Here is a 15,579-nt window from a genome sequence, read left to right on the forward strand (position 1 = left end):
AGCCTAATTGAAAGATAAGGCAGCATTGGATATGGACGGTAAGGAGAATAACGCTGGAGTTGGAAGAGGTGTGTCGCGATTCTGTAGGTTCGTTGATCTGAGTCATGTGGCGAATCGCGATTTCGGTTTCAGATTGCATATCGTTACAGCCCAAAAGTTAAGTTCTACTTAGTTATTTTGGTGAAAGTAACTCAAAAGTAATACATGAGTAATGTAACGCATTACAATTCTGGGACAGTAATATTTTAAGGTAATGAATTACTTTTAAATAACAGTAACAAGTAATACCTAATGTATTACAGTTTGGAAGTAACTTGCACAACACTGGAACTTTTATTTCTAGAAAATATTCACATCATTAAAATCGCACTGTAATGTCACGGCTACGTCTACATTAATCCGGATACATTTGAAAACGGGGTTTTCGTTTAAAAACGCTCTCCGTCCACACTAGCGTTTTCAGGTGTTTTCCGACCTTTCAGTGTGGATGAGAAACTTCTAAATTCACTTTACTGCGCATGCGTGAAACTTCACAAAAGCTCACGGAGATGATACAGATGGGAAAATAAATAATAATGTCATCGCACAATAACAGGATAATTTTATTTAGAAAATATCTCACCATCACGGATGCGTCCAGGTCGCATTCAGTCACCATATGTTTGGTCTAAAACGCAACTGCTCTCCTGTTTTGCCGCAGGACAGCAAATGTGAGTAGACTACATTATCTATTATCTTTGCAGTACTGTGCTATGAATAGCACATATTAAGTATTGTCAGAAACCCTGTTCTAGGAACTAATGTTTGTTTATTGTTTCCTGCACGTTCCGTTATTAGTGACGCACCCGGTAGAAAATGAAAGTAAATTATCGGTTATGCTGATGGTTTTGTTCTGTGTAAATGCGTTCATGCAATACACGTAAGTGCACATCTATATTTTATTAGTATGTGTAGTGCATGTGATTGGTGATTTCCTATGTTTATATTGCTTGGATTTACCGTTTATTTGGCTGTAATCTGCCGAGCTAATCTGATGAGTCATCACTAGTAGCGCGGGCGTTTTGCTCCGATAAAGCGCGAGTGTTTGTTTACAGCATTGTATTATGTTGAGTACTATTGTATTTCCGTTTATTTCATGTTTAATATTGACATTTAAGTGGAATACTTTTGTAATTATTTATTTTTATTCCTTTCTGTAGACCATATACAAGCACAGATGCAAACCCAGATGCATATTCAAGATTGTGAATAAATGTCTCATAACCAAGAATCTCTTCTCCACTCCTCAATTCTCTAATCGGAATTTGATCCATATTTGACCGCCTCAATCAGCGGAACTTTTAATTGTAGTGGGACTTCGCTACATTATTATGGTCCTTCGAGCCGGAGTGAGAGCAAGATAAACCAATATGGATCCAGCAGAAAGTGACACATTAGAGACAATGGACAGACCTCGCCGCAGGACTAATATGCCTTCTCACTTGGACGATTATGAGGTTGGCTATCGACCCGCTGAGGACCCACCTCCAAAAGCTTCTTCTCACTCTCCCAGTCAACCAAGAAGCAGCTCGAGGAAAACGTCCTGTAGCGGTGTAAGCTCTCATTCCAGAATACGTAGGCGCTCTATTACCTCCACTGGCATTTATCTTCCACCAGAACTCTCTAGCGTCCAAACTGCTATGTTGGAGGAGAAGATTAAACAGAGGCAGTTAGACAGGCTCCGCCAGCAGGTCGAGGAGGACTCAATGGCAGATGTGGAATATCAGCGGCTACAGGCACAAGCTAAAGAAGCCCAGCGTGTTGAAGAGGAAGCTCTTACAGCTAAGGAGGCCTTATCTAAGCATCTAGCAAGACAGCGTGAATTGCAACAGGCAGAGACTGAGCTTGAGGTAGCGAAGCTCGTATCCTCCATGCTTAGTCAAGAATCTGGTCAAACAACTCCTGTGCCTCACCGGACAACCTTACGCCTCCACTTCAGTTTGTACATATCAGTCCAGCCTTAAATCCACCTCATCCATCATCCTCTCTTCAGAGGCCCTTTGTTCAGTCACCAGCTGTGACATCAACCAAGCAAATTTGTTCAGCCGAACAGATTATTCCTGATGACTCTTGGGTGTCTCAGCCATCCGTTAGACCACAGCAGTTTACAGCCGAATCTGGAAGTTCACAAGCTGTCCCGTCAACCAGCTCATTCCAGACTACCCCTACAACTGTGCCAGCTCGTCCTGTGTTGTTGACATCAAATACGGTACCCCAACCTCACTCAAGAGCCACAGTCATGTCCACTGCTGCACACCCCTGGAGTACAAGCACGCCGGCAGTGTCACAGCAACCTGCCACAGCAACACTGCCTCCAGCTAGAATGCCATATACAGTGCCGCAGACAGCCATTCCCCCTGTGACAACACACCCACATCTGATGCAGCCTCCAGTTACCAGCTATCAGGCTTCAACTGTGCCACCTCCTGTTCCTAGCCACATACAACCACCTTCATTCTTGCCCTTTCCGCGTAATGGGGATTTAGCATACCCTGGTACAGAGCTACTGTTTGCATCAGCCTATGGCATCCCACAACCCAAGTTGTCGGTGTTCGAAAGTGGTAATGAGAGTGACTTTGCCTTGTTAAAGTTGGCACTGGACAATTTGTTGAGCATTCACAGCCATATCAGTGAGCAGTACAAATATCATGTCTTGCTTAGCCATTTGAAACTTCCCAGTGCTCAGCAGCTGGCTAAAGCCTATATGTACCATCCACATCCTTATTCAGCTGCACTGCAAGCGCTTCAAGATAAGTATGGCCAGCCAAGACAGTTAGTTCAGTCGGAGATGGGTGCTATCATGACTACTCCACCACTTAAAATGGGTGATGCTAACGCTTTTGACTCCTTTGCATTATCCGTTCAGTCGTTGGTGGGCATGCTGAGGACTCTTGAGGGCCAGAGCGGTTACGAGCTCATGTGTGGTTCTCACGTGGATCGTTTGCTAAGTAAATTACCATCTGCCTATCGTGATGGGTTTGTCGAATACTGCCTTAGCAGGGGTATTCTCCAGACAGGTACCGACAAGACTTATACACTTCCTGATTTGGCCACCTGGCTAGAGATCAAGTCTCAAGCAAAAGGCATCTCCAACCGAGCTGCAACCTTGTTCCAGAGTGACTCACCCAAGTCTTATGGTAAAGCTCCATTTCCATTCACCTGTGCAAGGGAACGACCTACACCAGTTCTCCTGGCCAGTGAGAGTGGGAAAAGGCCCCATCAATCTGCTGACCCGAAACCCAGTTCAAAGCCAAAGCCATACTGTCCCCATTGTGACAATATGGACCATTACCTCAACTCTTGTGACCAGTTCAAGAAGTTAACAACTTCTCAAATCGTTACCTGGATTAAGGATGGGAAACGCTGCTGGAGATGTGGTCGTTCACATGCAGTAGAGGCCTGCAACCTCAAGCGTCCATGCAAAGTCTGTAAAGAGTTACATCTCACCATTCTACATGACTCAATTAATGACACCTCCAGGGCTGTACTCATGGTAAGCTTGCCACCTACCAGGATTTATCTTGATAGACCTAACCGTTCTCCAAAGGTAATGTTGAAAGTAGTCAAAGTCCTGCTCCACAATGGTCGGCACACTATGGAAACCCATGCAGTTCTCGATGACGGGTCAGAGAGAACAATAGTGCTCCAACCGGTACTTCAGCAGATTAAGTTAACCGGCACTCCGGAATTGCTTCCCCTACAGACGATTCAACAGTGTCACACTGAACTTGATGGGTCATCTGTATCTTTTGAGATTTCCTCAGTTTCTAAGCCCATGATAAAGTTCACTATCCATAATGCATTCACTGCAACCGGTCTGTGTCTAGCGGATCACACTTACCCAGTGTCTGCTCTCCAGAATGCCTATCGACACCTGAAGGATCTGCCGCTGCCTCCTGTGGATAAGGTAAAGCCGTTGCTCCTTATAGGGTCAGATAATCCCCACCTCCTGACACCAATCCAGCCCATACGCAAAGGCCCACTTGGGGGACCCATTGATGTCTGCACACAACTTGGATGGTCTCTCCAGGGTCCGATGAGTCCAATGCAACCATCACGAGGGAATCAGCAGTGTCTTCACATCTCGACAGTTCCAACCCGTGATGATCTAATCCGACATGTAGAAAGGCTCTGGCAGGTGGACACCCTCCCTTATAACGAGAAAATGGTCACCAGGTCCAAACAGGATCGAGAGGCTTACACCATGCTGCAAAATGCCACAGTCCGAGTCAACGTGGATGGTGTTCAACGTTACGCTACACCATTGCTGAGACGAACGTCGATGAGTTTACTCCATGCAGAGGCAGAGAGCGTGCTCCCCAGTTTGCGTAGCACCGAGCGTAGGCTGGTACGGGATCCTGAGAGGGCTAAAGCTTACTGTACTGAGATCCAGAAGTTGGATGTGGCTGGTTATGTGGCTAAGATCACTCCAGAAGAAGCTAACAAAGGTACAGAGTCTTGGTACATCCCGCACCATATGGTGCATCACAACGGTAAAGATAGGATTGTCTTTAACTGTTCCTTTAAACATCAGGGACAATCCTTGAATGATGGCTGCCTGGGCCAACTTTGGGACCTTCCTTACTGGGTGTCCTTCTGAGATTCCGCCAACACACGGTTGCTATCAGTGGGGACATCAAAGGAATGTTCCATCAGGTACGCTTGTTGCCTAGGGACAGGTCAGTGCTGCGGTTCCTGTGGAGGGAGATGCATCGGGAGGTGGAACCTGATATATACGAATGGCAGGTACTTCCGTTCGGCACTACATGCAGCCCATGTTGTGCTATTTATGCCCTCCAACATCATGCCGAAGGACACAAAGACGACATGGCTGACATAGTCAACATAGTGGAACATTCTTTCTATGTTGATAACTGCCTTCACAGCACGCCAACTGCGAATGAAGCAAGAGAAATTGTGGATGGACTACGCCAGCTTCTCGCCGAGGGAGGATTTGAGATAAGGCAATGGGCAAGCAATCTACCATCTGTGATCCAACACCTTCCCACAGATGCCAAGTCTGCTAATAGTGAGCGCTGGTTGGCACAAAGCAGCACTGACCTCCAAGAACCCACTCTTAGTCTCCGGTGGAACTGTATCAACGACACTCTGGGGTATAATTTACGCTCTACAGAGACGGCTGCCCCTACCATGAGGAATATGTATAAGACATTGGCGAGTCAATATGACCCTTTGGGGTTTATCATCCCATTCACTACCCGAGCCAAGGTTCTCGTCCAAGACCTTTGGAAGCATAACCTTGGTTGGGATGACCCCATTGAACCTCAACATTTGAGAGAACAGTGGTTTGCCTGGGTAGGAGAACTTCCGACTCTCCTTCAGTTGCAGTTCCCTCGAGCATACACCTCTGCCTCCACTGACGACAGTTCTGTCATCCGAGAGCTACATATCTTCAGTGATGCATCGGAAAGAGCTTCTGGTTCGGTTGCCTACTTGCGCACCACAGATAGTCAAGGACAGGTAACCGTAGCTTTCGTCTTGGCCAGGTCTAGAGTAGCCCCGAGGAAATGTCTCTCTATGCCTCGATTGGAGCTGAGTGCAGCGCTGACTGGTGCACAGCTGGCCAAGGTGATCCAAACGGAGTTGACCATTCCTATTCACAAGGTTACATTCTGGTCTGACTCCACCACTGTGTTGTACTGGCTGACATCGGAGTCTTGCCGCTATAAGGTGTTCGTAGGAACACGTGTAGCAGAGATACAGACCCTCACTGAAATGGCAGAATGGAGGTATGTTGAGTCGATTAACAACCCTGCTGACCACATCACCCGGGGTCTTACACTAACAGAGTTGGCAGGTCCTCATAAGTGGAGCTCAGGACCAGCCTTCCTGAACCAGCCAGTTGATCAGTGGCCATCAACCCCTAAAACTGAAAGGGAGCCAGATCTCAGTGAGTTAAAGAAGGCTGCCTTTATTGGCACTGTTTTCACGTCTAGTAGTTCCCTTCCTGATCCAAGCCAGTTCCACACATGGCAAGATCTTGTGCAGGCTACTGTTAGATCCCTGCACGGGGCGGCCAGCACAGATACTGACACTCATGTCGGGGCTTCTGATTATATTGAATCAGAGAGGCTCCTCCTGGCACAGGCCCAAAGTGATTCATTCCCAATTGAAGTAAAGGCCTTACAGGCTGGACAGTCAGTTCCAGCTGACAGTCGCTTGAGCTCTCTTGCCCCAAAGTATGATGGGCACACTGGTCTCATTAGAGTGGGTGGAAGGCTACGTTGTGCGAGTGACCTTGACCTGGATACTATACATCCGATTGTGTTAGACCCTGGCCATCTTATCACCAAGCTGCTAATTAAGGAGGCTGATCAGCGACTCCTTCACCCAGGCTCGGAAAGGGTATTAGCTGAACTTCGTCGCCAGTACTGGGTACTTCGAGGCAGAGAAGCCATTCGTAAACATCAGCACATCAGTCAAGAATGTCAGCGGTGGCGTGCCAAACCACAAACCCCACGATTGGCTGATCTACCGCCCTGCAGGCTGAACCTGTTTAAGCCACCATTCTATTCTACTGGTGTGGACTGCTTCGGCCCATTTGCAGTTAAAGTTGGTCGCCGCCAGGAGAAAAGATGGGGGATAATCTACAAATGTATGACGACATGGTGTGTTCATCTGGATCTATTAGAGCATTTGGACACTGACGCATTCCTGCTCTCTTTGCGTCGATTCATAGCGCGACGAGGCAAGCCCATGGAACTGCTTTGCGATAATGGCACTAATTTCGTTGGAGGTAATCGAGAACTACAAGAGACCTTCACTGCTATGTCACCAAGGCTCCAGGAGCTGCTGGCTGAGCAGAGAATCCGGTTTCGACACAATCCACCGAGTGCTCCTCACTTCGGGGGAACCTGGGAGCGTGAGGTAAAATCAGTCAAGACAGCACTGCGGGTAATCCTTCGAGAGCAGTCAGTCCCAGAACCAGTACTACAAACCCTTCTGGTGGAAGTTGAGAGCATTTTAAATGCCAAGCCACTTGGCTATGTATCCTCAGATGTTGCAGACTTGGATCCAGTGACTCCAAATTTGCTTCTTATGGGTCGCCGTGATGCCTCTCTACCTCAGGTCCTGTACGACTCAAACAACTTGCTAGGAAGACGGAGATGGCGACACAGTCAGGTCCTGGCTGACTGTTTCTGGACTGCCTTCATTCGCCATTACCTCCCAGGCTTGCAATGTCGTCAAAAGTGGAGGACGGATGTCAAAGAACTGACAGTTGGTCAAGTAGTGCTTATTGTCGATCCACAACTTCCACGGGCGCTCTGGCCTGTCGGCACTGTGATTGAGACCCTGGTTGGGGCTGATGGCAGAGTCCGTATCGCCAGAGTCAAAGTTAAGGATAAAACTTACACCCGTCCAGTTGTCCGACTCATCCCGCTTCCTCGTCTTGAGGACTCCGACATCGACACTTCAGACAGGCTTTCTTAGGGTGTTTAATTATCTTGACAGATAATTGGGGCGGCAATGTCAGAAACCCTGTTCTAGGAACTAATGTTTGTTTATTGTTTCCTGCACGTTCCGTTATTAGTAACGCACCCGGTAGAAAATGAAAGTAAATTATCGGTTATGCTGATGGTTTTGTTCTGTGTAAATGCGTTCATGCAATACACGTAAGTGCACATCTATATTTTATTAGTATGTGTAGTGCATGTGATTGGTGATTTCCTATGTTTATATTGCTTGGATTTACCGTTTATTTGGCTGTAATCTGCCGAGCTAATCTGATGAGTCATCACTAGTAGCGCGGGCGTTTTGCTCCGATAAAGCGCGAGTGTTTGTTTACAGCATTGTATTATGTTGAGTACTATTGTATTTCCGTTTATTTCATGTTTAATATTGACATTTAAGTGGAATACTTTTGTAATTATTTCTTTTTATTCCTTTCTGTAGACCATATACAAGCACAGATGCAAACCCAGATGCATATTCAAGATTGTGAATAAATGTCTCATAACCAAGAATCTCTTCTTCACTCCTCAATTCTCTAATCGGAATTTGATCCATATTTGTCCGCCTCAATCAGCGGAACTTTTAATTGTAGTGGGACTTCGCTACAAGTATCATAGAAAGTAACATATTTTAGCAATAGTGTAAAAATGAATAACACATAACAGGCACAACACCGATAAACATGAATATCTATTGGTACTACATGGATCACATGACTAAACCTACGTCATCGTTTTGAAATACCTCCGGTGTTACGGATTTTCTGGTGACCATGTTAACTGGTGACCAACTTCCTATCAGCTCATCCGCTGCAGCAGATTCGTCGATTCTGAAAGCACAAACTAACGTGATATTAGCGGTCTAATTAACGCAGACTTGCTCGTTACACGTCTTTCGTATTGTAAAGATAACAAAGTATTGCTATGATCTAAAAAATAAAAATAAAAAAAGAGTCATATTTCCATGGGTTTCGAAGGCGCGCAGAAAAGTACACCGTGATAAACATGTTGACCCTTCTCACTACTACACTATCTACAGAACGTTGGAGTAAATTTCTCGGCGTCACTTTAGGCAGCTGCGCGAATCAAAAGAATGTGCCCGTGTTAACTTGTGACCTCTGTGTGTTTCTTTACAAAAACTCACCATATCGTTATTTTAGAAAATGTATACTACAGTAAGCTACATGGTTTATGATTTCAAAGCACATAGCCTAAATTGACTCTATAGTCAGATAATGGTACATTATTGTGCCTTATTGTACATTATTGTACAGTTGTATAGCAGCTATGGTTAAACTAGTTATTAATGAAAACATGGTTCTGTGGCGTCATAGCTCATGTCTCAGGTGATTAATATAAAAACTTTATTTACATGTTGCTTTCTATGTTATTTTAGCCTAAAATAAATTTAGAAACATGTGTGACTTAATTTACTTTGTCTTTGTTGTACTGAATGAAATGCAAATGTAACATTGTAGATGCTTATAAAGATCACATTGTAAAGGTGACTTCACTTGCCAGCTATGTCATGTAATTATAGCAGTTTTTGGAATGTCAAGTTTATTCTCAGGTCAAAATACTACATGTTATTATTGTGAGTAAACAATTAAATTTTTTGGACAATTGATAACAAGCAAATCAATTAAAGTACCTTTTCTTAAACATTCCATTAAGGTCAAACAGCCTACTTTTGTTTCTTTACACGAACACACCTGCATTACAGTTAGAACAATATTTTTTGTAATATATATGCTTATATAAGCTAGCTATTAAAATATAGCAAACCCAACTCAAAATGGAATTAGTCTGTCAAAACTCAAGTTTCCGATTCATCATGACTATAAGCTACTCAATCAAAGCACAATGTGTGTTGAAAACAAAAACAATTAATGGCATTATGAAAACTGCACTAAAAGTCTTGTTTCACTTCTGCAGAAGATACAAAATCCATAGTTTTGTTATTTTTCCTTTCTTTTCCCCCTTTTCTTTAAGCCTCTTTTCTTTAATCTCAAATTGTTTGTTGACTATTTAATATGTGCAGCTTTACAACATACTATCTGAAAGTAAATGAGTCATTGCCTGAATGTACAGTCCGAACCTGCTTTTTGGGGGTGTTGTCGGAGTGTTGACAAGGCCATATGGGTGTTGATGGTGCCCCCTTAGTTTGTGCCCTACACAGACAGCATATTCTGCATGTGGGAAAAGTGGTACTGGAGTGAGTGTAGTAAAAGCTTTACATTAAGCTTTGACCTAAATGAAAACATAACATTGCTGCCTTTGATCAACTACAAATCGAACTTAAATGTTAAATGGCCTTTGGTTACTTTGGAAGCTATTTCCCGCCATGAATAAAAAAAAAATAGTAGGCTAATTGTGAATTTTATCTCAAAAATCCCACTTTTTCTCCCGGCGAAAAGAAAAACAACATACAAAAGGCGGAATGGGAGACATAAAATAGGAATTGAGTGAAAAACAGTCTGAAATGTGAGGAAAAAATATACAATTAATTACCCTTTTTTATGTTCAGTAATACGCAGGTTCCACATAAGGGGGAAAAACATAAAGATGCTGCAGTCTGGCACACATTCTTACTCCTGCCCTTCAACTGTTCTTATCCATTGTCCTGATCCATCTATGACTCTCCTTCTTAACCTATGTCTGTTACTCAGGTGTTTCTCTCTCTGCTTCTCTGTGTTGTTGTGCATCCACGCTTAACAAAAGCAATTCAAACACTGCTTTGTGTGTGTCCAAGTAATGTAAAGAACTTCAACACCTGATGTCTCCGACTGAGAGTGGGATTTCTCAATATTTCACTGATGTGTTATCTAAAACTGCTTATCAGGTGTCTCAAAAGTAAGCATTTTTTCAGTACCTCTGAGCTCCTGTTGTTGCTGAAGTATGCTTTAAACTACAGCCTTGAACATGAATTTCTGACATGCTGTGTTTAAGCATTTGTAATTGTGTGAAAACAATTTTAGCATTTCAGAAACGTGTTAATTCACAATTTCCAGTCAATGACTAGGTTAAAGGATATGGTTTGATCATACATTTACAAAAAAAAATACACACTGTATTGAAACAGTGGTAATGTATATAAGGAAGGATGTCCCAAAATAACCAGTAAGTCTATGTTGTGATGTAGCAGTACATTGTCAAGAGTGTTCTTGTTAGTATGTATCCAATACTACATGTATAATGCAAATAATTTACACTGTGGGTTCCAATTGTTTGTTATAAAGGCCATTAAAAAGAACATTAAAGGCCATGAAAAATGTCTAATAATTGTAAGTGACACGCCACGTTTCCCCTAAAATCCTTTAAACCACTTAAATAGGTTTCTGCATTTTTTGAGAATTTTGCTGTAAGAAAATATATGCAGCTGTAGTTCATTTTACATGTGATTGCATTATAACATTGGTGCCAGTACAACTATTTTGTAACACAAGCACTGGCCAACATATTCCCAGTTAAAACATTGTTCACAAGTGCTATAAATCTGGGAAGACATTTAGCATTTTCAAGGCAATGTGTCCGTGTTAATTTCTGCAATGTTATAACTAAAATATGTCATTTATTTATCCAAATATATTTCAAATGAACAATCAAAATGCTGCTGACACATATTAGGGTTAGTTCACGAAAAATGAAAATTCTGTCACTATTTACTCACCCTCAAGTTGTTCCAAACCAAATCCAAAATTTCCAAATCATTGCAAATTTTATAAAGCTAAATATGTATTTCATTAATAACTAGTTTAACCATAGCAGTAGCTTACTGTAGTATACATTTTCTAAAATAACGATATGGTGAGTTTTTGTAAAGAAACACACAAGGTCACACGGTTAGTTAACACGGGCACATTCTTTTGATTCGCGCAGCTGCATAAAGTGACGCCGAGAAATTTACTCCAACGTTCTGTAGATAGTGTAGTAGTGAGACGGCTCAACCTACGCTATCTCACGACCAATTCGTACGAATTGGTACGAGTGACTCAAAAGTGGCTAATTCGTACTAACAGACCTTATTCAGAGCAGCACCATGACAGGTATGAGAGTGAGGCTGTAAGGGATAGACTTACCGTGCTTCCAATGGCATCCGCTGTAAAAAGCTGAATAAAGCGGCTAGATTACTTACAATTTTCCACAGCTTACATTGTCGGGAGTTTTTAGTCAACTGACATTTCTTGGAAAGATATTTTTCCAGTGTTTCATGAGCAGAACAATCCAAAAACACATTAAATAACAGTACAGCCCATTGAAGAGATGCAAGTCTATCCCTCACAGCCTCGCTTTCATTCTCATTAAAAATCAAAGATGGCGCTGCCGTGAATAAGGCGAATTCATACGACCTCACTCGTACAAATTCCTACGATCGGGTTGGCTCAACATGTTTATCACGGTGTTCTCACGGAGCGATCACTTTTCTGCGCGCGTTCGAAACCCATGGAAATATGGCTCTTTTTTCTTTTTCTTTTTTAGATCATAGCAATACTTTGTCATCTTTACAATAAGAAACACATGTAACGAGCAAGTCTGCGTTAATTAGACCGCTAATATCACGTTAGTTTGTGCTTTCAGAATCGACGAATCTGCTGCAGCGGATGAGCAGATAGGAAGTTGGTCACCAGTTAACATGGTCACCAGAAAATCCGTAACACCGGTTTCACTGTCCACACTACAACGCGAAAACAGTGTTTTCAAATTTATCCACTTTGGAGAGCGTTTTCCAAACGATACATTTTTGTTGACTTAAAACGGCGTCTCAGTGTGGACGGAAGGCCAAAACGGAGAGAAAAATATACGTTTTCAAACGAAAACGTATTAGTGTGGACCAAGCGTGCCGCACAAGCCCTCAAAAGTGAAGCCAAAACGTCTCGATCGCCCCCCTGTGACCGGTCCTAGTATAGCTCATAACCCCCGCCTCCCCATGTTATTCAATGGGACGCGAGACCAACTAAACAATTAAATTACACTTCACATATCCTTTTTCCAAAGATAGTTTCTGTCATTTACTGTAGTTTTTATCACGTTGATGTAATTTCAAGTGTTCGTTTTTAAAATAAGTTTGTTTTTAGTTAGTTATGTGATGATAAAAATGGTGCTCTGACATCATGATTGACAGCTGTGATTGACAGGTTCTCTGTGCGGGGTAGTGACTGAAAGCACCAGCGGACTTTTTTTAATAATGTTGATTATGTGGTTAGTAGTTGTATTTACCTTATTTTAACGAGGTTTTGCAATCAGCAGACATCATTGGAGAAGAACGAAGCAGACAGAGGACATTAATGAAAGTGCGGGGCGTGTGCTTGCGTTTGATTCAGCGAGAATGAGGGCGCGCCCTTGATTTCGCGGCTTTACTTCCTGCTCACGACCGGTCCCGAAACAAGCAAGTGCGCAGACTCAGGTCCCAAGATGTCAGCGTCATATCGAGACACTAGGTGTGTTCGACATCGCCTGCGGCTGGATGCAACCGATCGGCGAGAACAGCCGCGTGCAGGCGCGGAGGAGCTACAAACGGAGACGTGAAGTCGGACAATTTCTGGTTCCCGTATAGTGACCGCTCACGTGGTGTTTACATGCTTATACCACAGCTGAAGTGAAATAAATGCAACATTTACCAAATAAACAGATATTTCAGATATTTCGGACACATTTTCATTCAATACTTTACTGCTTCATACAGCATCTGTTTGAACTAGAATAAAGTTCAAAATAAGCCTATAATCAATGACGTGGAATCAACGTTTTTTAATCAGTTTTATTTTGATAAACATGACACAATATAACATTGAGACTACAGTAAAGAGTGTTTACTGTTATAAAATACTGATTTGTGAGCTTTAGTGGAACTAAAGGTGTGAGAATAAACACGAAACGCACGTGATCGTTGTCATGCGGTGAATCCGGCGAATCGTGGAACAGCTGTGACATCATCAGAGCTCGTGCAGCCGCTCTTGAGAAGCTGCGCTGGCTGAGTCCTCAGGCTACTCTCGTATCGCTCTCGCGGTACTTTGATGGCATACATCACAGTCACGTGGAGTCAGCGCTGCATCAAGTCGGACAAAATTTCTAACCGGCATGCACTGTTTCAAGTCAGCTGCCGATCGGTCTGCGCAGAGCTGCATGAAGTCGAACAAGCCTACTGGCGGCTTCGGTTCTCTCTGATGGAAAAGAGCGAAGGGGCGTCGTTCATCTTTTTTTACAGTCTATGGTGTGGACATGTGAGCGTGTAGGCGGCTACAGGTCGGCCAATCTGGTTCCGTCCATTAAAAATAACTTTTGGAAATAACAATCACGGTCCTGGACACTGAGTGACCTTACACATTAAGATAATATCGGATTTTCTCCAGTCATTGTTAAAAAACAAGCTAACAATCCTTGCTAACTAGCGTTAGTGAAGCGGCCAGACGGATCTTTCTGCCTCCACCTAAGCTCCGCCCACAAAAAAACGTCACCATGTTTACCAACTGTAAAAGGGTCTATACAAAATTCAGGTCCATAATGTTTGTACGCGTTTGTCGTAGACACAAAATAGCATAACTAGTAGCCAAGTGGCTATAAAGCCAGCGCTGGCATTTGAAAAAAATAAAACACAAGGAAACGTCAGGAATTATACATGCAAATACATTTAAAATGAAAATTTTTCCATAACCTAAGTGATGTAATATTCATAGTGTAATTTTCAGCAATACATGTCACGATTCATGAATTCACTGTCATGTCTCGTGTTATTGTTGTTCTGTGAGTATGAGCGTGTGTGAGTGGGCGTTACCGTCTTCTGACCATAAATAAATAAGAGTTAACTTGCATTTGCTTCCGTCCTGTTCTTGTGACAATACAAGTATAAATGAAATGTATATATATCTTATGTTAAAGAGATTACATATGCTGCTGTACCCTTAATGTATCATTATGTATTTATTTTGCAATGTGCACAAGATAGTATATTACAGTTTTCTTGATTTCAGAGTGTGTATGTCTTAACAATTTATATTTAATTATTTTTGCACTTTTTAATATATAATTTTGAATACTGAATAAAACAGCATTATAATAAACAATTAGTGTAATGCTAATATATTTTTAATGAGCTGTAAAGAAACACTTAAATGCACTAAATGTACTTGAAGTGGTTCCATTTGAGCACAATTTAATATATTAAATTATATTACAAATAGCTTAAAATATACTTTAAGCATATCTTTAAATACATTTAATATACTTGAAGTTGTTTAAAAAATACACATTTTATATGCACTTAATATAGTATACGTTGTATGTCCAAAAAAGCACAATTTAAATATATTTCCTTTTCACCAGGGAGGAACTGAGGAACTCCCAGTGGTACGACCCGACCTGTCTATTATAGGTGTACTAGTGATTATTATACATTTTGTAATTTTTAAAAACAAAAAAGTAAACTGCAGCTTTTAGCCCGATGTAAAGGCCTACTTCGGTTCTTTGTGCGTCTTGAATTGTTTTGCAATAATTATTTTGTCCACAAGGTGGAAACACTGGCCCGTGCCATGAGGACAAAAACAACAATAAAACAACACCCACGTCGGTTCACGATCTGTGAGGGGATTAAAAGCTGTTCATGCTGCAGTAAATGGTGTGTTTTTCGAACTGCAAGTACATCCATTGTAGTATTTATCAGGTAAAATATAAACCCAAATGTTTGGTGAATCAAAACGTGAATGATTTCCGAATTAATTTGAGTCAGAATTTCAATCCTAAATGATTTCTTTTAAATTACATTGTCCGATTTAAAATTGACTGTAGGTGCCTCATTTTAGCTCATACTGACTAACGATCGTATTGTTCACATGTCAATTTGTTAAGGTTATGTATTATGTTGAGCGATATTTTATGGTATGTTTGGATGAAACCTGGTAACGTTTGTGTAACAATGTGTAACACACTGAGCATCCGAAGAATACATTATTTCAGACATACCATATGTCAAAGACATTTGAGTTCAAGAGTGTTTGGTTTGTTCTAATACTCCCTAATTCTTTAACTGAATCAGTCTATGATAAATAATGTAAAAACGACACAAAGTCAAGTC

At 42.0% G+C, this 15,579-nt stretch overlaps 2 protein-coding genes across 3 annotated transcripts; both read left to right on the plus strand.

Annotated features, from left to right (window-relative positions):
• The first annotated feature begins 780 nt into the window (after positions 1 to 780).
• LOC148970726 (uncharacterized) lies at positions 781 to 4,641 on the plus strand. 2 transcript variants are annotated; one of them, XM_089123737.1, is made up of 2 exons: positions 781 to 1,105; positions 1,200 to 4,641. In XM_089123737.1, the coding sequence occupies exon 2, from the start codon at positions 2,279 to 2,281 to the stop codon at positions 4,637 to 4,639; it is 2,361 nt and encodes a 786-aa protein (XP_088979863.1). In that variant the 5' UTR covers positions 781 to 1,105; positions 1,200 to 2,278; the 3' UTR covers positions 4,640 to 4,641. The 2 variants fall into 2 exon arrangements, with proteins under 2 accessions (XP_088979863.1, XP_088979864.1); XM_089123738.1 differs by having other exon boundaries at positions 781 to 919.
• On the plus strand, positions 4,641 to 9,228 carry LOC120477567 (uncharacterized). The gene is made up of 2 exons (XM_039669214.2): positions 4,641 to 7,673; positions 7,954 to 9,228. The coding sequence occupies exon 1, from the start codon at positions 4,684 to 4,686 to the stop codon at positions 7,489 to 7,491; it is 2,808 nt and encodes a 935-aa protein (XP_039525148.2). The 5' UTR covers positions 4,641 to 4,683; the 3' UTR covers positions 7,492 to 7,673; positions 7,954 to 9,228.
• Positions 9,229 to 15,579: the final 6,351 nt, after the last annotated feature.

Source organism: Pimephales promelas, chromosome 19, assembly GCF_988280905.1.
Source record: "Pimephales promelas chromosome 19, fPimPro1.hap1.1, whole genome shotgun sequence".
Taxonomy (NCBI): domain Eukaryota; kingdom Metazoa; phylum Chordata; class Actinopteri; order Cypriniformes; family Leuciscidae; genus Pimephales; species Pimephales promelas.